General features: G+C 46.6%; 1 protein-coding gene across 1 annotated transcript; it reads left to right on the top strand.

Annotated features, from left to right (window-relative positions):
- The first annotated feature begins 244 nt into the window (after positions 1 to 244).
- LOC115149201 (cytochrome b-c1 complex subunit 9) lies at positions 245 to 985 on the top strand. The gene is made up of 2 exons (XM_029691836.1): positions 245 to 448; positions 663 to 985. The coding sequence occupies exons 1-2, from the start codon at positions 308 to 310 to the stop codon at positions 708 to 710; spliced, it is 189 nt and encodes a 62-aa protein (XP_029547696.1). The 5' UTR covers positions 245 to 307; the 3' UTR covers positions 711 to 985.
- The last annotated feature ends 19,804 nt before the right edge of the window (positions 986 to 20,789 follow it).

Genomic DNA, 20,789 nt, shown 5'->3' on the forward strand with positions numbered 1-20,789 from the left:
GTGGCTGTGGTAGTTAGTGACGACCTCGAACAGCTAGTAACTGCAACTACAGGTTGGATCTCCTCTAGCGGGTTTGCTGTCTATCCAGCTTAGCTACTCCGCAGTTTGCCATCATTATATTTGTATGATAAGTATGTAAGTGTTTACTCTCAAAGACCATTTATGTTATATCGTCAGTATTTTGTTTTCACGTTTACTTTGGCGCACATTGATATGACGCACATGTTTAGAACTACATTTCCCATCATACTTTGGTTTAATTTAATAGTCGTCATTTCCTCCTTTCTCGAAATCACCATCAGTTAACATGTCGCTCGCTAAAGGTGTCTACAATTTGCTCTTCAGGAGAACGTCTACTTTTGCCGTTACCATCATGGTCGGAGCAGTGTTTTTTGAACGAATGTTTGACCAGGGAGGCGATGCCATATTCGAGCAATTGAATCGGGGGGTAAGTCTACTGATAGATCTTCCCGCAGCATACGTCTGACCTTGCTAAGGACAAACGACCGCCTGCCTAGGCTTTTAGCTAACCTAGCTAGCTAGTTGTTTATGTCCATCAGCTATTTGATTTGCTAGCTAGTTCATTTAACTCTTCATAGGAAGGATGCATCATAGGTCGTTACACGTATAATTCAACTTTCAATGTTGTGTTTTGTTCGTAGAAACTATGGAAACACATCAAACACCAATACGAAACAGAGGAGGAATAGAAGTGGCCTGGCGATGTTCCGGTGGAAAAGAAGCCAACGCCACTCTTTTCAGTGTTCTATTCCCCTGAGTCGGTCATCATGGACCATCAGCTGCATGGACATTGATCTGTCACGACGAGACTGGCTACCAGGAACTTCATGGGCGTTAGACTTGTCAGAACTCAGAAAATCATGGAAGTGTTTCCTATCAATTGTTATTGTCATGCCCTCATGTTCCTCACAATTTGTAAATGTACTGATAAGTTAAAACTGTTAATAAACGCAACATAAACCTACACGTTTTGAATCGTAGAATCAGAAAACTAGCAAGCATTTCTTGACATTCTCTTGTTGGATAATATTATTCCCTGCCATGACTGATGGTACTAGGTTGGCATTCCATTGTACAAAATAATTCACTGTATCAAAGTTCTATAGTATAACTTGTTGACAACAACTCAAACTTGAAAAATGGCACCAATCCACAAGTATCCTAATACAGTTGATATCTAAAGTGGGCACTGCCCTTCAGTCAGTCCCAGTAAGAACCAAAAGTTTTCTACCAGAATACGCAATACAAGCTATCAGTAGCCCTTTCACAAGGCATTGCTGTCCAACGTTCCCCTCACTGGGAGAAGTGGTCAACGGCAGGGAGGAAGAGACGAGAGGGTTCACTCATCAATCTGACCACGATTAGCAGACCGCCTGCCTTCCTGCCATTGGGACTACAACTCCCATTGTTGGGGCGGAGATAAGACCATCTCGCCATTATATACAATATCAACTCAAAGGGCTTTATTGGCATGGGAAACCTGTTTACATTGCCAAAGCATGTGAAATAGATAAACAAAAAATGAATAGTAAACATTACACTCACAAAAGCGTCACAGGAATAGAGACATTCCAAACGTCATACATTGTCTTATGTACAATGTTATAACGATGTGCAAATAGTTAAAAGTACTAAAGGAGAAAATAAATGTAAATATAGGTTGTATTTACAATGTTTGTTCTTCACTGGTTGCCCTTTTCTTGTGGCAACAGGTTTCAAATCTTGGCACACTGGTATTTCACCCAATAGATATGGGAGTTTATCAAAATTTGACTAATCTGAGGGATTGTATCTCTGGTTTGATGCCACGTTCAAAACAACTGGGAAAATACGAGGTCGTATCATGACGTCAGAGCTCTAGAAAGAGGTCTGAGTTGGAAAATCGAGTTGGAGGACACGTTCAAATCGATTTTTCCAGTAGGAGATTGTTTTTTCCCAGTTTTGAAAGTGTCATTAATGTCTGGTCACAAGTTTGACAACCAGGTCCTGCTCTATGTTGGGAACACAAGATGGAGCCATTTCCTCTGTATGGAGAGTCCATCCAGCATCATTCTATCCATGTCCTGTTTATGTAATACTTTATATCCCACATCCAAGGTCGGCAGTAGCGGTGCGTGGGTAAAATCACCGGGAAAGCAAGCAAGCCCCCCACCCTAAAAAAAGCAATATTACAAAATATGTGTCGATTGCATTGTTTTTTCTGTAACATGTTATTTCATATGTTTTGGCACCAGGCTCTGTTTTAAGATAAGGCAGGACGATTTTTTTTGTCTCATGAGCATTGCCTTATTTCTATTACAGCATATTGGATGACTGTCATTCATATTCCATTTACCCAGTTCAATGTAACATCAATAGGTTTAGGGTACTACATGATACTCATATTTTCCCTATACCCATCAAGCCCATCAACCTAGCCTATGAATGAAAGTTTATCATGTAGGTGCACACAGGTCAAGAGAAATTTGACAGTGACACATTCAATACCGCCTTGCGTGTACTTGCCTGCATCTAGCTGATCTAGTGTGTAATCATTAGTCCAACAGTTGCAAATGAGAGTTTCTATTGGACAAATCCAGGTATGCTTATCCCTGTTCCGTTTAATTCTGTTTAATAAATGTTTTACAACAGAATTGGCGGAATTAATACACCCCTGATCACACATAAACATAGTTCACTTTCATAGCAGCCACGTAGTATTTCTTCTCACATCTATGTGCTCTCCTACATCATTGTCACTATGTTAGCTAAAGTAACGTCATAGTCAACATAGCTAATAGAACTAACGCATTAGTAAACCTGCTACAATCATGCAGTAACGTTAGTGTGCAGTTCAATAAGCAGTTTAGCAGTTACACTGGCGAGCCCCACTGGCATTAAATTAGTAAACCGAAATCATACCTTGAATTGGAAGGTTTCCAGTGTTGTGTTGGATAGTCATAGCCAGTAACTGTAGCTAACATAGCATCCCTCTGTTTGAGTAGGCTAAACTAGCTAGCTAGCTGCATTTGCTAGCTAAGTAAGTGAAAGCAACAACAAAAATCTCTCTTGCTTCTTTAATTTTTTTAAACATTTGTTAACTGTTCAACTATTGTCGCATTTTTTGAGTCAACTACTTACCAAATGTTATGCACTGCAGTGCTAGTTAGCTGTATCTTATGCTTATACTAGATTCATTATCTGATCCCTTGATTGGGTGAACAACATGCCAGGTCATGCTGCAAGAGCTCTGTTAGGTTGGAGAACGTCCTCTCGAAGTTGTCATAATTACTGTGTAGGTCTAAGGAAGGGGGTGAGAACCATGAGCCTCCTAGGTTTTTTATTGAAGTCAATGTACCCAGAGGAGGACGGTAGCTAGCTGTCCTCTGACTACACCATGGCGCTACCCTACGGAGTGCTGTTGAGGCTACTGTAAACCTTCATTGTAAAAGAGTATAGTTTTATCAAAAAAGGACACGTTTTTAAATGTTTTACTATTTTTATTTTTATGAAATTCTCTGAGGATGGTCCTCCTCTGAGGAGCCTCCACTGCTTGACACCGTGATATATAAGCCTAAGGCCGAGACAATAATTAGACAGTGGGAGAATAAATTCAACCACACATTTGTTTCATTACAAAACCAGATAGCAACATCTGTCCTGCTGAATCGGCACCGGGACCTGTCTTGGATGGTCGCCCATGAGATCCTCCAGGTCAGGGCTGTTATGCACTCTCGGGGCATGGCGAGGACATCCGCGTGCCCCCGACCAGGCTGCGGCCAAGTAAGGCACTTGCTCTGGGAGTGCAGAGCCGCCAGGGACCTGTGGAAGGAAGCAGGCCCCCTGATCTCCCCGTGTCTGCCAGCATGGGAGGACCTGACGCCCCAGCTCGTGCTGTAGGAAGCACTAGTCTGAAGGAAGCACTGTGGTCCTCCCGCAACCTGCTGGTAGAGAAACGAGTAGAGACCCCCCCCCCAGGCAGTGGCCATGGCAGCCACGGAAGCCCTGGGGTGGTACAGAAGAAAGGGGGCCTCGACCCCAGGCGAAGGGTCCCCCACAACACCCAAGGTCCTGCCGGCCACGGCCTGACAGCGCTGCGGCGCCTAGGGGAGGAATCTCCTCTGGGCCCCGACGGACAGGACGGAAATTGATTCGGAGGAGCAGGAGGAGGCGAGTTTGATAAGGACTCACCCCGTTCCTGTACAAAAGACCGAAGACAGCCTTTTAACAAAGTTACTTTTTAACATGTTTTCCATGTCTTAAAAATGTTTTACTTTTGTTAAATCATTTATACACATTTTAATGGCTTTTACAGAATTTGATGTTTTACATAACAAATACATTTTATTTCTGGTTGTTTTTATTGGTTTTAACAACATGTATTTTTAACACACTTTTTTGCAATACTGAAATGCTGTGTTTTATGCTTTTATGCCGTTTTTATGTGTATACAATTACGTGCAAAAATATATGAGCTGTTTTAAAGGAAATGTAACAATAAAACTTTTCAAAAATAAAAAAAATAACATCTGTCCTGTGAAATCCACAAAACATATTGCATGTAACACAGTTACACATAACACGGGCTTCCGAGTGGCGCAGCGGTCATTTCCCTGCATCTCGATGCTTGAGGCATCACTACAAACACCTGGTTCAAATCCAGGCTGTATCACAACCAGCCGTGATTGAGAGTCCTATAGGGCGGCGCACAGTTTGGCCTGTGTAGGCCGTCATTGTAAATAAGAATTTGTTCTTAACTGACTTGCCTAGTTAAATAAAGGTTAAAAATGACCTACAGCATGGTCAAGCAAGGTAATGTTTCTGACATTTTCAGACTACTAAACAACTATTGATTTACATTTACATTTACATTTAAGTCATTTAGCAGACGCTCTTATCCAGAGCGACTTACAAATTGGTGCATTCACCTTATGATATCCAGTGGAACAACCACTTTACAATAGTGCATCTAAATCTTTTAGGGGGGGGGGGGTTAGAAGGATTACTTTATCCTATCTCAGGTATTCCTTAAAGAGGTGGGGTTTCAGGTGTCTCCGGAAGGTGGTGATTGACTCCGCGGTCCTGGCATCGTGAGGGAGCTTGTTCCACCATTGGGGTGCCAGAGCAGCGAACAGTTTTGACTGGGCTGAGCGGGAACTGTGCTTCCTCAGAGGTAGGGAGGCGAGCAGGCCAGAGGTGGATGAACGCAGTGCTCTTGTTTGGGTGTAGGGCCTGATCAGAGCCTGAAGGTACGGAGGTGCCGTTCCCCTCACAGCTCCGTAGGCAAGCACCATGGTCTTGTAGCGGATGCGAGCTTCAACTGGAAGCCAGTGGCGAGAGCGGAGGAGCGGGGTGACGTGAGAGAACTTGGGAAGGTTGAACACCAGACGGGCTGCGGTGTTCTGGATGAGTTGTAGGGGTTTAATGGCACAGGCAGGGAGCCCAGCCAACAGCGAGTTGCAGTAATCCAGACGGGAGATGACAAGTGCCTGGATTAGGACCTGCGCCGCTTCCTGTGTGAGGCAGGGTCGTACTCTGCGAATGTTGTAGAGCATGAACCTACAGGATCGGGTCACCGCCTTGATGTTAGTGGAGAACGACAGGGTGTTGTCCAGGATCACGCCAAGGTTCTTAGCACTCTGGGAGGAGGACACAAGGGAGTTGTCAACCGTGATGGCGAGATCATGGAACGGGCAGTCCTTCCCCGGGAGGAAGAGCAGCTCCGTCTTGCTGAGGTTCAGCTTGAGGTGGTGATCCTTCATCCACACTGATATGTCTGCCAGACATGCAGAGATGCGATTCGCCGCCTGGTTATCAGAAGGGGGAAAGGAGAAGATTAATTGTGTGTCGTCTGCATAGCAATGATAGGAGAGACCATGTGAGGATATGACAGAGCCAAGTGACTTGGTGTATAGCGAGAATAGGAGAGGGCCTAGAACAGAGCCCTGGGGGACACCAGTGGTGAGAGCGCGTGGTGCGGAGACAGATTCTCGCCATGCCACCTGGTAGGAGCGACCTGTCAGGTAGGACACAATCCAAGCGTGGGCCGCGCCGGAGATGCCCAACTCGGAGAGGGTGGAGAGGAGGATCTGATGGTTCACAGTATCAAAGGCAGCAGATAGGTCTAGAAGGATGAGAGCAGAGGAGAGAGAGTTAGCTTTAGCAGTGCGGAGAGCCTCTGTGACACAGAGAAGAGCAGTCTCAGTTGAATGCCCAGTCTTGGAACCTGACTGATTAGGATCAAGAAGGTCATTCTGAGAGAGATAGCAGGAGAGCTGGCCAAGGACGGCACGTTCAAGAGTTTTGGAGAGAAAAGAAAGAAGGGATACTGGTCTGTAGTTGTTGACATCGGAGGGATCGAGTGTAGGTTTTTTCAGAAGGGGTGCAACTCTCGCTCTCTTGAAGATGGAAGGGACGTAGCCAGCGGTCAAGGATGAGTTGATGAGCGAGGTGAGGTAGGGGAGAAGGTCTCCGGAAATGGTCTGGAGAAGAGAGGAGGGGATAGGGTCAAGTGGGCAGGTTGTTGGGCGGCCGGCCGTCACAAGACGCGAGATTTCATCTGGAGAGAGAGGGGAGAAAGAGGTCAAAGCACAGGGTAGGGCAGTGTGAGCAGGACCAGCGGTGTCGTTTGACTTAGCAAACGAGGATCGGATATCGTCAACCTTCTTTTCAAAATGGTTGACGAAGTCATCCGCAGAGAGGGAGGAAGGGGGGGGAGGAGGATTCAGGAGGGAGGAGAAGGTAGCAAAGAGCTTCCTAGGGTTAGAGGCACATGCTTGGAATTTAGAGTGGTAGAAAGTGGCTTTAGCAGCAGAGACAGAAGAGGAGAATGTAGAGAGGAGGGAGTGAAAGGATGCCAGGTCCGCAGGGAGGCGAGTTTTCCTCCATTTCCGCTCGGCTGCCCGGAGCCCTGTTCTGTGAGCTCGCAGTGAGTCGTCGAGCCACGGAGCAGGAGGGGAGGACCGAGCCGGCCTGGAGGATAGGGGACAGAGAAAATCAATGGATGCAGAAAGGGAGGAGAGGAGGGTTGAGGAGGCAGAATCAGGAGATAGGTTGGAGAAGGTTTGAGCAGAGGGAAGAGATGATAGGATGGAAGAGGAGAGAGTAGCGGGAGAGAGAGAGCGAAGGTTGGGACGGCGCAATACCATCCGAGTAGGGGCAGAGTGAGAAGTGTTGGATGAGAGCGAGAGGGAAAAGGATACAAGGTAGTGGTCGGAGACTTGGAGGGGAGTTGCAATGAAATTAGTGGAAGAACAGCATATAGTAAAGATGAGGTCAACCGTATTGCCTACCTTGTGAGTAGGGGGGGAAGGTGAGAGGGTGAGGTCAAAAGAGGAGAGGAGTGGAAAGAAGGAGGCAGAGAGGAATGAGTCAAAGGTAGACGTGGGGAGGTTAAAGCCACCCAGAACTGTGAGAGGTGAGCCATCCTCAGGAAAGGAACTTATCAAGGCGTCAAGCTCATTGATGAACTCTCCAAGGGAACCTGGAGGGCGATAAATGATAAGGATGTTAAGCTTGAAAGGGCTGGTAACTGTGACAGCATGGAATTCAAATGAGGAGATAGACAGATGGGTCAGGGGAGAAAGAGAGAATGTCCACTTGGGAGAGATGAGGATTCCAGTGCCACCACCCCGCTGGCTCGATGCTCTAGGGGTATGCGAGAACACGTGGGCAGACGAGGAGAGAGCAGTAGGAGTAGCAGTGTTATCTGTGGTAATCCATGTTTCCGTCAGCGCCAGGAAGTCTAGGGACTGGAGGGTAGCATAGGCTGAGATGAACTCAGCCTTGTTGGCTGCAGACCGGCAGTTCCAGAGGCTGCCGGAGACCTGGAACTCCACATGGGTCGTGCGCGCTGGGACCACCAGGTTAGAGTGGCAGCGGCCACGCGGTGTGAAGCGTTTGTATGGCCTGTGCAGAGGGGAGAGAACAGGGATAGACAGACACATAGTTGACAAGCTACAGAAGAGGCTACGCTAATGCAAAGGAGATTGGAATGACAAGTGGACTACACGACTCGAATGTTCAGAAAGTTAAGCTTACGTTGCAAAAATCTTATTGACTAAAATGACGAAAATGATACAGTACTGCTGGCTGGTGGAGTAGGCTAGCTAGCAGTGGCTGCGTTGTTGACTTTGTTAGAACGTGTAGCTGGCTAGGTAATCTCGATAGTTTCAGTACTACACCTTGTCATGATGCAAAAGCAACTTTGTAGCTAGCTAACATAACACTAATCAAGACGTTCCTTTGTAATGTATTTAGTTTCTACAGTGCTGCTCGTCGGTAATAGTTGGCTACTTTTGGAAAAATGGCGTCGCGGGGGACGGAAATAGCTGGCTAGCTAACCTCGATAATTACTAAACTACACAATTATCAAGCTATGACAAAGACAACTATGTAGCTAGCTAGCTGACACTGCACTAGTCAAATCGTTCCGTTGTAATGTATTAGTATCTACAGCGCTGCTAGTCGGTAACGGTTGGCTAGCTAGCAGTGGGTTTGATGATGACTAAGTCTGGAGTCTGGACAACGGCGTCGCGGCTGGCTAGCTAACCTCGATAATTACTCTAAACTACACAATTATCTTAGATACAAAGACAGCAAAGACAACTATGTAGCTAGCTAACTAACACTAACACTAAACTAATCAAGTCGTTCCGTTGTAATGTAATAGTTTCTACAGTGCTGCTAGTCGGTAGAAGTTAGCTAGTTGGCTAGCTAGCAGTGTTGACTAGCTAGCTAGCAGTGTTGACTACGTTAGGACGAAAATAGCTAACCTCGATAATACTCGAATTACTCTAAACTACACAATTATCTTTGATACAAAGACGGCTATGTAGCTAGCTAAGAAAAATTGCTCAGATCAAACAAATCAAACCGTTGTAATGTAATGAAGTGTAATATTACCTGTGGAGCGAAGCAAAGTGCGACTGCTCGCTCCAAACCGGAAGTCTGGAAACCATGGAGAGTTACAGCAAGTCGCAAAGAAAACAGGAGCTGCCTTCACTATTCCAGCACCATTCAACATTTCAACATCATCTAATCACCTATGTTTAGTCTAGTACAGCGACAAATAAAAGATACCAAAAACGATTTAGTCCAATCAACGCAAGCTAACTACACTGCTCAAAAAAATAAAGGGAACACTTAAACAACACATTGTAACTCCAAGTCAATCACACTTCTGTGAAATCAAACTGTCCACTTAGGAAGCAACACTGATTGACAATACATTTCATATGCTGTTGTGCAAATGGAATAGACAACAGGTGGAAATTATAGGCAATTAGCAAGACACCCTCAATAAAGGAGTGGTTCTGCAGGTGGTAACCACAGACCACTTCTCAGTTCCTATGCTTCCTGGCTGATGTTGTGGTCACTTTTGAATGCTGGCGGTGCTTTCACTCTTGTGGTAGCATGAGACGGAGTCTACAACCCACACAAGTGGCTCAGGTAGTGCAGCTCATCCAGGATGGCACATCAATGCGAGCTGTGGCAAGAAGGTTTGTTGTGTCTGTCAGCGTAGTGTCCAGAGCATGGAGGCGCTACCAGGAGACAGGCCAGTACATCAGGAGACTTGGAGGAGGCCGTAGGAGGGCAACAACCCAGCAGCAGGACCGCTACCTCCGCCTTTGTGCAAGGAGGAGCAGGAGGAGCACTGCCAGAGCCCTCAAAATGACCTCCAGCAGGCCACAAATATGCATGTGTCTGCTCAAACGGTCAGAAACAGACTCCATGAGGGTGGTATGAGGGCCCGACGTCCACAGGTGGGGGTTGTGCTTACAGCCCAACACCGTGCAGGATGTTTGGCATTTGCCAGAGAACACCAAGATTGGCAAATTCGCAACTGGCACCCTGTGCTCTTCACAGATGAAAGCAGGTTCCTACTGAGCACATGTGACAGACGTGACAGAGTCTGGAGACGCCGTGGAGAACGTTCTGCTGCCTGCAACATCCTCCAGCATGACCGGTTTGGCGGTGGGTCAGTCATGGTGTGGGGTGGCATTTCTTTGGGGGGCCACACAGCCCTCCATGTGCTCGCCAGAGGTAGCCTGGCTGCCATTAGGTACCGAGATGAGATCCTCAGACCCCTTGTGAGACCATATGCTGGTGCGGTTGGCCCTGGGTTCCTCCTAATGCAAGACAATGCTAGACCTCATGTGGCTGGAGTGTGTCAGCAGTTCCTGCAAGAGGAAGGCATTGATGCTATGGACTGGCCCGCCCGTTCCCCAGACCTGAATCCAATTGAGCACATCTGGGACATCATGTCACGCTCCATCCTCCAACGCCACGTTGCACCACAGACTGTCCAGGAGTTGGCTGAAGCTTTAGTCCAGGTCTGGGAGGAGATCCCTCAGGAGACCAGCCGCCACCTCATCGGGAGCATGCCCAGGCGTTGTAGGGAGGTCATACAGGCACGTGGAGGCCACACACACTACTGAGCCTAATTTTGACTTGTTTTAAGGACATTACATCAAAGTTGGATCAGCCTGTAGTGTGGTTTTCCACTTTAATTTTGAGTGTGACTCCAAATCCAGACCTCCATGGGTTGATAAATTGGATTTCCATAGATTATTTTTGTGTGATTTTGTTGTCAGCACATTCAACTATGTGAAGAATTTTTTTTTAATAAGATTATTTAATTCATTCAGATCTAGGATGTGTTATTTTAGTGTTCCCTTTATTTTTTTGAGCAGTGTATGATGTGTCTGTCCATGGTACTGATTTGTGTGTTTGTGTGTAGAAAAAACATGTTGACTCACCCTACTTGTAAAGAAACACCAATGCCAACTTCCTCATTCATGTTGCCTAAACGGTCTATAACTCTGTCATCAGTACACAATTGTAGTTTTTGTTGTCCTAGGTAACTTGCTAAAATGCTTGCTTGCTAGGCTAACTTCCTTTCATGGGCAATGATGCACCAGGTGAGCTAGTTAACATTAGCATGCTACATCTGGCTACATATTGAACTTCCATCCTCTCTGGCCATGGGCACAGTGTATTAATTTATGGTTGGATTAGAATTGTTATTATAATCATTGGCCAGTAATGAGAATTAAATAAAACCCCAAGTCCAAATCCCTATCTCCATCCATGGCTAATTTAGGAAAGGGATAATTTTAGCTAGCTAGTTACCCACCGGAGAACAACAACACAACAAGATGCAACAATTCAAGTTTTTCTCTGTCAATAACGTTTGGCTTCTGATGTGATGTGATTGATCTGAAGCCAAATCCAAACTGGCTTCCCTTGACACTTTTTGGTGCGCTAGGACCATTCACAGCTGAGCTCACCCCCTTAAGATCAATATCTAATTTCTGACACAAAAAAAGCAACATTTGGAGAGAAAAAAATGCAGGTGGATGATGGCGTGCTTAGGGTAACACAACAAAGGAAAATACATGGCTACAGTTGACAGAGTTTTAGTTATTTAATACAATACATCTTTTAGGACAGGGGCATTTTGCCAAGCTAAAATTTGTGTGTAATCGGGGTATGATACTTAGCCCAGTAGAAGATTATACCATAGGATTTCACAGAAGTGTCCCTATTTTTTACCTCACTTGAACATACATTTTCCTTCTTCTTTGACCTTTTCCTTACACTCCATTATGTACAGTTAAACTTAACTTATAGTCTTTAAAATGACATTCAAGAGCAAATGGTTTTCAATAGTTTGTAATAATTAGATTTTTTTGGAAGAAATTAATTGGAATATATCTGATTAAATATAGATTACACACACACACAGATACACACACACACACGCACATTAAACATTTCATAACCATAACTTAACACAATGGCATTTTCCCAGATTTTTTATTGACACAGAGGTCGCAAATTAATCCCACCCCAGTTAAATTTGAGCATAGCTCGTGAGCCCACCTGACACTGCTCGCTCTGTATCCAGTCCCCACTGGTAACAGAGAGGAGCCCTTTACACAAGAAGCATTCTGCATCCCCTTCTTTTAGGGTGTTTGTTGTGGTTTTTGAACATGGAGGAACCTTTTTTAGTGCCACAGATTTCTTCAGCGTTACAGGTTTCTTTCTCCCTTTGCTTTCTTCTTTCTCTAGTAGTTTTTTTGACTTGTCCTCTTGTGGGCTGAAGCTGTCAGGACTGTAGCCGGCTCAACCTTTCATTCCTCGCCTCGTGTATCCTTGGCTTGGGGGACAACCCCAATATGACCCCTACCTCTATTTGTTGTTGTAGAACTGGTACTTTAAACAAAAACAAATAAACAAGAACTCATGAGTATTGGTTCAATAAACACATTTATAATCACTCTATATGCTACTATATATTTCCTAAAATGTGTGCTGACGTTTCTTTTTCTTACCAACATTTGGAGCAAGGTCACTGGAGACCTGTGGGTGCTGGGTAGGCTGTGGGGTGGAGGTTGTGGCGGAGGTTGATTCACCAGGTCACATTCGAAAGAGCCGGTGAAGACTGGTAATCCACCCAAATGGCTGTGGCCTGGGGTGTTGACCTGCTTGTCTCGATGGCGCCTCTGGGTTTTGGGTGGCACTTTAAAAGCATGGGCAGCTGCCTTAATGCCCTACCCATTTTCAATAATATTCAGGGAACAACTAAGCGCCTCTTCGCCATAGCCACCACAATCAGATCATTTCTTGAAAACTCACATCTGAAAATAAAGTATTTTAGGAATGGTGAACTGAACCCTAATCCAACTCCTATTCTGACCCTAACCTAATCCTAACCCTTATTCTGACCCTAACGTTCTGACACTAACCTAACCCTAACCCCTATTCTGACCATAAACCTAACCCCTATTCTAATTGACCCCTAATTCTAACCCTGCAAACTGGGGGTTAGCTAGCTATGCTAGCAGACATTAGCTTATGCTGACTAGCTGGCTAGCATTTATTTCAACTCAGACTTTCTGTTATTGAGGTTGCCAGCTAGCTAACTGGGGCTAGCTAGCTATGCTAACTAGCTGGCTAGCATTTATTTATCTTCAGACTTTCTCCTAGTGAGGTTGCTAGGTAGCTAACTGGACTAGCCAGTGCCTAAATTGTATATAGATTTTTCTATTGTGTTATTTGACTGTGTGTTTGTTTATCCCATGTGTAACTCTGTGTTGTTTGTGTCGCATTGCTTTGCTTTATCTTTGCCAGGTCACAGTTGAAAAGGAGAACTTGTTCTCAGCTGGCCTAACTGGCCTATAAAGGTGAAATAAAAATATAAAAAAATAAAAAATTACAGCTAGAAACATGATCAACCATTAAGGGGCCCCATTGGAGGGGGGGCATCTTGCCCCCAACATACTAACCTAACATATTACTACTTTACTCAAAAACAATAAAAAATGTTTCTTTCTAAATTAGTGGATGATTTATCTTAAGGCTTCCCTATATATATATATAGTTGAAGTCGGAAGTTTACATACACCTTAGACAAATACATTTAAACTCAGTTTTTCATAATTCCTGACATTTAATCCTAGTAAAAATTCCCTGTCTTAGGTCAGTTAGGATCACCACTTTATTTTAGGAATGTGAAATGTCAGAATAAAAGTAGAGAGAATGATTTATTTAAGCTTTTATTACTTTCATCACATTCCCAGTGGGTCAGAAGTTTACATACACTCAATTAGTATTTGGTAGCATTGCCTTTAAATTATTTAACTTGGGGTAGCCTTCCACAAGCTTCCCACAATAAGTTGGGTGAATTTTGGCCCATTCCTCCTGACAGAGCTGGTGTAACGAAATCAGGCTTGTAAGCCTCCTTGCTCGCACACGCTTTTTCAGTTCTTCCCACAAATTTTCTATGGGATTGAGATTAGGTCTTTGTGATGGCCACTCCAATACCTTGACTTTGTTGTCCTTAAGCCATTTTGCCACAACTTTGGAAGTATGTTTGGGGTCATTGTCCATTTGGAAGACCCATTTGCGACCAAGCTTTAACTTCCTGACTGATGTCTTGAGATGTTGCTTCAATATATCCACATAATTTTCCTGCCTCATGACGCCATCTATTTTGTTAAGTGCACCAGTCCCTCTTGCATCAAAGCACCCCCACAACATGATGCTGCCACCCCCGTGCTTCACGGTTGGGATGGTGTTCTTCGGCTTGCAAGCCTCCCCCTTTTTCCTCCAAACATAATGATGGTCATTATGGCCAAAGAGTTCTATTTTTGTTTCATCAGACCAGAGGACATTTCTCCAAAAAGTACTATCTTGTGGCGGTTTTGGAGCAGTGGCTTCTTCCTTGCTGAGCGGCCTTTCAGGTTATATCGATATAGAACTCATTTTACTGTGAATATAATAGATACATTTGTACTTGCTTCCTCCAGCATCTTCACAAGGTCCTTTGCTGTTGTTCTGGGATTGATTTGTACTTTTCGCACCAAAGTACGTTCATCTCTAGGAGACAGAACGCGTCTCCTTCCTGAGCGATATGATGGCCGCGTGGTCCCATGGTGTTTATACTTGTGTACTATTGTTTTTACAGATGAATGTGGTACCTTCAGGCATTTGGAAATTGCTCCCAAGGATGAACCAGACTTGTGGAGGTCTACATTTATAAGTGAAATAATCTGTCTGTAAACAATTGTTGGAAAAATTACTTGTGTCATGCACAAAGTAGATGTCCTAACTGACTTGCCAAAACTATAGTTAGTTAACAAGAAATTTGTGTAGTGGTTGAAAAACAAATTTTAATGACTACAACCAAAGTGTATGCAAACAGTACCAGTCCAAAGTTTGGACACCTAATCATTCAAGGGTTTTTCTTTATTTTTACTATTTTCTACATTGCAGAATAATATTGAAGACATCAAAACTATGGAATAACACATATGGAATCATGTAGTAACCTAAAAAACATTATATAAATCAAAATATAATATATATTTCAGATTATTCAAAGTAGCCACCCTTGCCTTTGTCACGTCCTGACCAAAGTAAGATGTTATTTTCTATGGTAGAGTAGGTCAGGGCGTGTTTTGTGTTTTTTCTCTCTCTATGTTTTCTATATCTATGTTTAGTTCTAGTTTTCTATTTCTATGTTTTATTTTTGGGGGTTGATCTCCAATTGGAGGCAGCTGGTCCTCGTTGACTCTAATTGGAGATCATATTTAAGAAGGGGTTTTTCTTCCCGGGTTTTGTGGGTTATTATATTTTGAGTAGTGTTTGTTTCTCTCTGCGTCACGGTTTGTTGTTTTGTCAATTCAGTTATATTTAAAGTTTCCCGGATTAAATAAAATGTGGAACTACAACCACGCTGCACTTTGGTCTGCTCCTTTCGACAGCCGTGACAGCCTTGATGACAGCTTTGCACACTTGACTTTCTCTCAAACAGCTTCATGAGGTAGTCACCTGGAATGCATTTCAATTTACAGGTGTGCATTAGAAGGAAAGAAATTCCATAAATTAATGTGTTTGAGCCAATCAGTTGTGTTGTGACAAGGTAGGCGTGGTATACAGAAGATAGCCCTATTTGGTAAAAGACCCAGACTTAACCAGCATGGCTACCACAGCATTCTGCAGCGATATGCCATCCCATCTAGTTTGCACTTAGTGGGACTATCATTTGTTTTTCAACAGGACAGTGACCCAACACACCTCCAGGCTGTGTAAGAGCTATTTTACCAAGAAGGAGAGTGATGGATTGCTGCATCAGATGACCTGGCCTCCACAATCACCTGACCTCAACCCAATTGATTTGGTTTCGGAGGAGTTGGACTGCAGAGTGAAGGAAAAGCAGCCAGCAAGTGCTCAGCATATGTGGGAACTCCTTCAAGACTGTTGGAAAAACATTCCAGGTGAAGCTGGTTGAGAGAATGCAACACTGTCATCAAGGCAAAAGGTGTCTACTTAGAAGAATCTGAAATATACACTTGTCATCGTTGTGTGTGTAGGTGGAAAGGAAGTCAGGCGCAGGAGACACCAAGTTGGTATAACTGGAGTAGTTTAATAAATAAACTAACACGAACTCCAAAAACCAACGTACATAAAATAACATGGGTAAAAATACCCTGAGCTCACCAATACAAAAAATACACGAAAATCAATAACAAAAACTACACGAAAATCAATAACAAACAAAACAATCTCGGACAAGGACATGAGGGAAAACAGAGGGTTAAATACACAACACGTAATGAATGGGATTGGAAACAGGTGTGTAGGAAAACAAGACAAAACCAATGGAACATGAAAATGGATCAGTGATGGCTAGAAGTCCGGTGACGTCGATGCCGAGCACCACCCGAACAAGGAAGGGCATCGACTTCGGAAGAAGTCGTGACAGTACCCCCCCATCCCCCTGACGTCGACACCGGCCTCAGGGACGACCCGGAGGACGAGGTGCAGGGCGATCCGGATGGAGACGATGGAACTCTCGCAGCAGGGAAGGATCCAACACATCCTCCACCGGAACCCAGCATCTCTCCTCCGGACCGTACCCCTCCCAGTCCACGAGGTACTGAAGGCCCCTCGCCCGACGTCACACCTCAGCCTCCTGGAGCGGGCCAGCCACCACTGGCCTGAGGAGAGACACATGGAACGAGGGGTTAATGCAGTAATGTAGGGAAACCTTTAACCTATAACATACCTCGTTCACTCTCCTCAGTACTTTAAACGGCCCCACAAACCGCGGATTCAGCTTCCGGCAGGGCAGGCGGAGGGGCAGGTTTCTGGTCAAGAGCCAGACCCTGTCCCCTGGTGCGAACACCGGGGCCTCACTGCGGTGACGGTCTGCACCAACTTTCTGGCGTCATACGGCACGCTGAAGGTGGACGTGAGCGGCGTCCCAGGTCTCCTCCGCGCGCCGGAACCAGTGGTCCACCGCAGGAGCCTCGGTCTGACTCTGATGCCAAGGGGCCAGATCCGGCTGATACCCCAACACATACTGAAAAGGAGAGAGGTTAGTGGAGGAGTGGCGGAGCGAGTTCTGAGCCAGCTCTGCCCAGGGCACGAACGCCGCCCACTCCCCCGGCCGGTCCTGGCAATAAGACCTCAGAAACCTACCCACATCCTGGTTAACTCTCTCCACCTGCCCGTTACTCTCAGGGTGAAAACCCGAGGTAAGGCTGAACAAGACCCCCAGACGCTCCATGAACGCCTTCCAGACCCTTGACGTGAACTGGGGACCCCGATCAGACACTATATCCTCAGGAACCCTGCAGTGCTGAAAGACGTGTGCAAACAGAGCCTCTGTAGTTTGTAGGGCCGTAGGGAGACCGGGCAAAGGGAGGAGACGACAGGACTTAGAAAAACGATCCACAACGACCAGGATAGTGGTGTTACCTTGTGAAGGTGGAAGATCGGTTATGAAATCCACCGACAAGTGCGGCCCCGGCCGTTGTGGAACGGGTAAGGGTTGTAAACTTACCTCTGGGTAGGTGTCTAGGAGCCTTGCACTGGGCACACACCGAGCAGGAGGAAACATAAACCCTCACGTCCTTAGCTAATGTGGGCCACCAGTACCTCCCACTAAGACAGCGCATCGTCCGACCAATCCCAGGATGACCAGAGGAGGGTAACGTGTGAGCCCAGTAGATCAGTCGGTCGCAGACAGCAGACGGAACGTACAGACGCCCAGCTGGACACTGAGGGGGAATGGGCTCTGCACGTGACGCCCGCTCAATGTCCGCATCCAGCTCCCACACTACCGGTGCCACCAAACAAGAGGCTGGGATTATGGGTGTGGGATCCGAGGACCGCTCCTCTGTGTCATACAGCCGGGACAGTGCGTCTGCCTTAATGTTCTGGGAACCTGGTCTGTAAGAGAGGGTAAACACAAAACGGGTGAAAAACATGGCCCACCTTGCCTGGCGAGGATTCAGTCTCCTTGCCTCCCAGATGTACTCCAGATTGCGGTGGTCAGTCCAGATGAGAAAAGGGTGTTTAGCCCCCTCAAGCCAATGTCTCCACACCTTCAAAGCCTTGACGACTGCCAACAGCTCCCGGTCATAATTTCGCTCCGCCGGGCTGAGCTTCTTAGAGAAGAAGGCACAGGGGTGGAGCTTAGGTGGCGTACCTGAGCGCTGATAGAGCACAGCTCCTTTCCCAGCTTCAGACGCGTCCACCTCCACTATGAATTGCAAAGACGGATCCGGATGAGCCAACACAGGAACCGAGGAAAACAGAGCCTTCAGTTTCCCAAAAGCCCTGTCCGCCCCAGTCGACCGCTGCAAGCGCACCGGAACCCCTTCAGCAGTGAGGAAATGGGAGGAGCTACCTGACCAAAACCCCGGATAAACCTCCGGTAGTAATTGGCAAACCCTAAGAATCGCTGCACCTCCTTTACCGTGGTGGGAGTCAGCCAATTACGCACGGCTGCAATGCGGTCACTCTCCATCTCCACTCCTGACGTGGATTGGCGATACCCTAAGAAGGAGACGGAATGTTGAAAGAACAGGCATTTCTCCGCCTTGACATACAGGTCATGCTCCAACAGGTGACCAAGCACTCTGCGCACCAGGGACACATGCTCGGCGCTTTTAGAGGAGTAGATCAGAATGTCATGGATATACACCACTACACCCTGCCCGTGCAGGTCCCTGAAAATCTCGTCTACAAAAGATTGGAAGACTGATGGAGCATTCTTCAACCCGTACGGCATGACGAGGTACTCATAATGCCCTGAGGTGGTACTAAATGCTGTCTTCCACTCGTCTCCTCTCAGATACGCACCAGGTTGTACGCACTCCTGAGATCCAGTTTAGTGAAGAAGTGTGCCCCGTGCATTAACTCAATCGCCGTGGCGATCAGAGGTAGCGGGTAACTGTACCCCACCGTAATTTTATTGAAACCTCGATAATCAATGCAGGGCGTAGACCTCCATACTTCTTCTTCACAAAAACAACTTGAGGAGACGGGTGAAATGGAGGGCTGAATGTACCCCTGATGCAGGGATTCAGAGACATATGTCTCCATAGCCACCGTCTCCTCTTGCGATAGGGGATACACGTGACTCCTGGGAAGTGCAGCGTCTACCATGAGATTTATCGCACAATCCCCCTGTCGATGGGGTGGTAATTGAGTCGCCTTCTTTTTACAGAAGGCGAGAGCCAAATCGGCATATTCGGGGGGAATGCGCACGGTGGAGACCTGGTCTGGACTTTCCACCGTAGTAGCACCAACGGAAACCCGTACACACCTACCTGAACACTCTCGCGACCACCCCGTGAGAGCCCTCTGTGGCCAAGAAAACGTGGGGTTATGACAAATTAACCAAGGTAGACCCAGCACCACAGGATACGCAGGAGTGTCCATAATTTAAAGACACATTTTTTCCTTGTGACCCCCCTGCGTCACCATACTCAAAGGAGCTGTGGCCTTCCTGATTAACCCTGACCCTAATGGGTCGACTATCTAAGGTGTGAACGGGGAAAGGCACATCCACGCGTACAATGGGGATCCCTAAACTATGAGCAAAAGCTTGATCAATGAAATTCCCAGCCGCGCCTGAATCTACTAGTGCCTTATGCTGGGAACGCGAGGGAAAAAAATCAGGAAAAGTAACAGACAAACATAAGTGCAACAGAGGGTTCTGTATGAGAATGGTGCCTACTCACCTGTGGTGGCGCCAGAGCGCCCTGCCTGTTTCCTCGATTCCCAGAGGAACCTACCCGGCACCGACCAGCAGTGTGACCTCTGCGGCCACAGATGGTGCACGAGCGGGAACCCCCTCCGGTCTCCCTGTGCACCCCCTCTCCCAGTTCCCTGGGTATAGGAGAGGGAGTGCGGGAGGATGGAACCACCAGACCTCGATCTGGACGTCCGCGAGCAGCCAGCAGGTTGTCCAGCCGGATGGACAGATCCACCAGCTGGTTGAAGGTGAGGGTGGTGTCTCTGCAGGCCAGCTCCCGACGGACGTCCTCACGCAGACTACAACGGTAATGGTCGATCAGGGCCCTGTGATTCCATCCCGCACCGGCTGCCAGGGTCCTAAACTCCAGGGCAAAATCCTGGACGCTCCTCGTCAACTGCCTCAGATGGTAGAGGCGCTCACCCACCGCTCTGCCCTCGGGTGCTGGGTCAAAGACTGCCCGAAAACGGCAGGTGAACTCCTCATAATGGTCCAACGCCGCATCATCTCCTCTAGACACAGCGCTGGCCCACTCCAGGGCTCTCCCGGTGAGGCACGAGACGAGGGCGAAACTCTTCTCACGGTCAGATGGAACTGGGTGGACCGTGGCCGGGAAAAGGTATAATTGTAGTAGGAAACCCCAGCAGGTGGCAGCACTTCCGTCGTACCCCTGAGGCATGGATAGACGGATGCCACCGAGTTCAGGTTGAGAAGGGGCGCTCAGGATAGACCCGTTGGGCTGCTGGAGGCGCTAGAAAAACTCACTGTCTCTCCCAGCGGTCCATATTCTGGACAACGCGATCCATAGCGGCGCATAGATGGTGAAGCTTCTCCTCATTCTCCTGGATGCGATCCTCCACCTCCATGTCCGGGGTACCCTCTCCTGCTGACTTCATATTTTAGTCCGAGATTCTGTCATCGTTGTGTGTGTAGGTGGCAAGGAAGTCAGGCGCAGGAGAAACCAACTTGGTATAACTACAGTAGTTTAAAAAAAAATAAACTAATGCGAACTCCAAAAACCAATGTACATAAAATACATGGGTAAAAATACCCTTAGCTCACCAATACAAAAAATACACGAAAATCAATAACTAACAAAACAATCTCAGACAAGGAGATGAGGGAAAACAGAGGGTAAAAACCTGTTGGGGCTAGGGGGCAGTATTTGCACGGCCGGATAAAAAAACGTACCCGATTTAAACTGGTTACTACTCTTGCCCAGAAACGAGAA

The sequence above is a fragment of the Salmo trutta genome, chromosome 15, assembly GCF_901001165.1.
Source record: "Salmo trutta chromosome 15, fSalTru1.1, whole genome shotgun sequence".
NCBI lineage: Eukaryota > Metazoa > Chordata > Actinopteri > Salmoniformes > Salmonidae > Salmo > Salmo trutta.

Coding starts and splice junctions, on each gene's coding strand:
- LOC115149201 (XM_029691836.1), top strand. CDS start 308: ATGTCGCTCGCTAAAGGTGTCTACAATTTGCTCTTCAGGAGAACGTCT. Junction 449..662: donor TCGAGCAATTGAATCGGGGG/GTAAGTCTACTG, acceptor TTTTGTTCGTAG/AAACTATGGAAACACATCAA.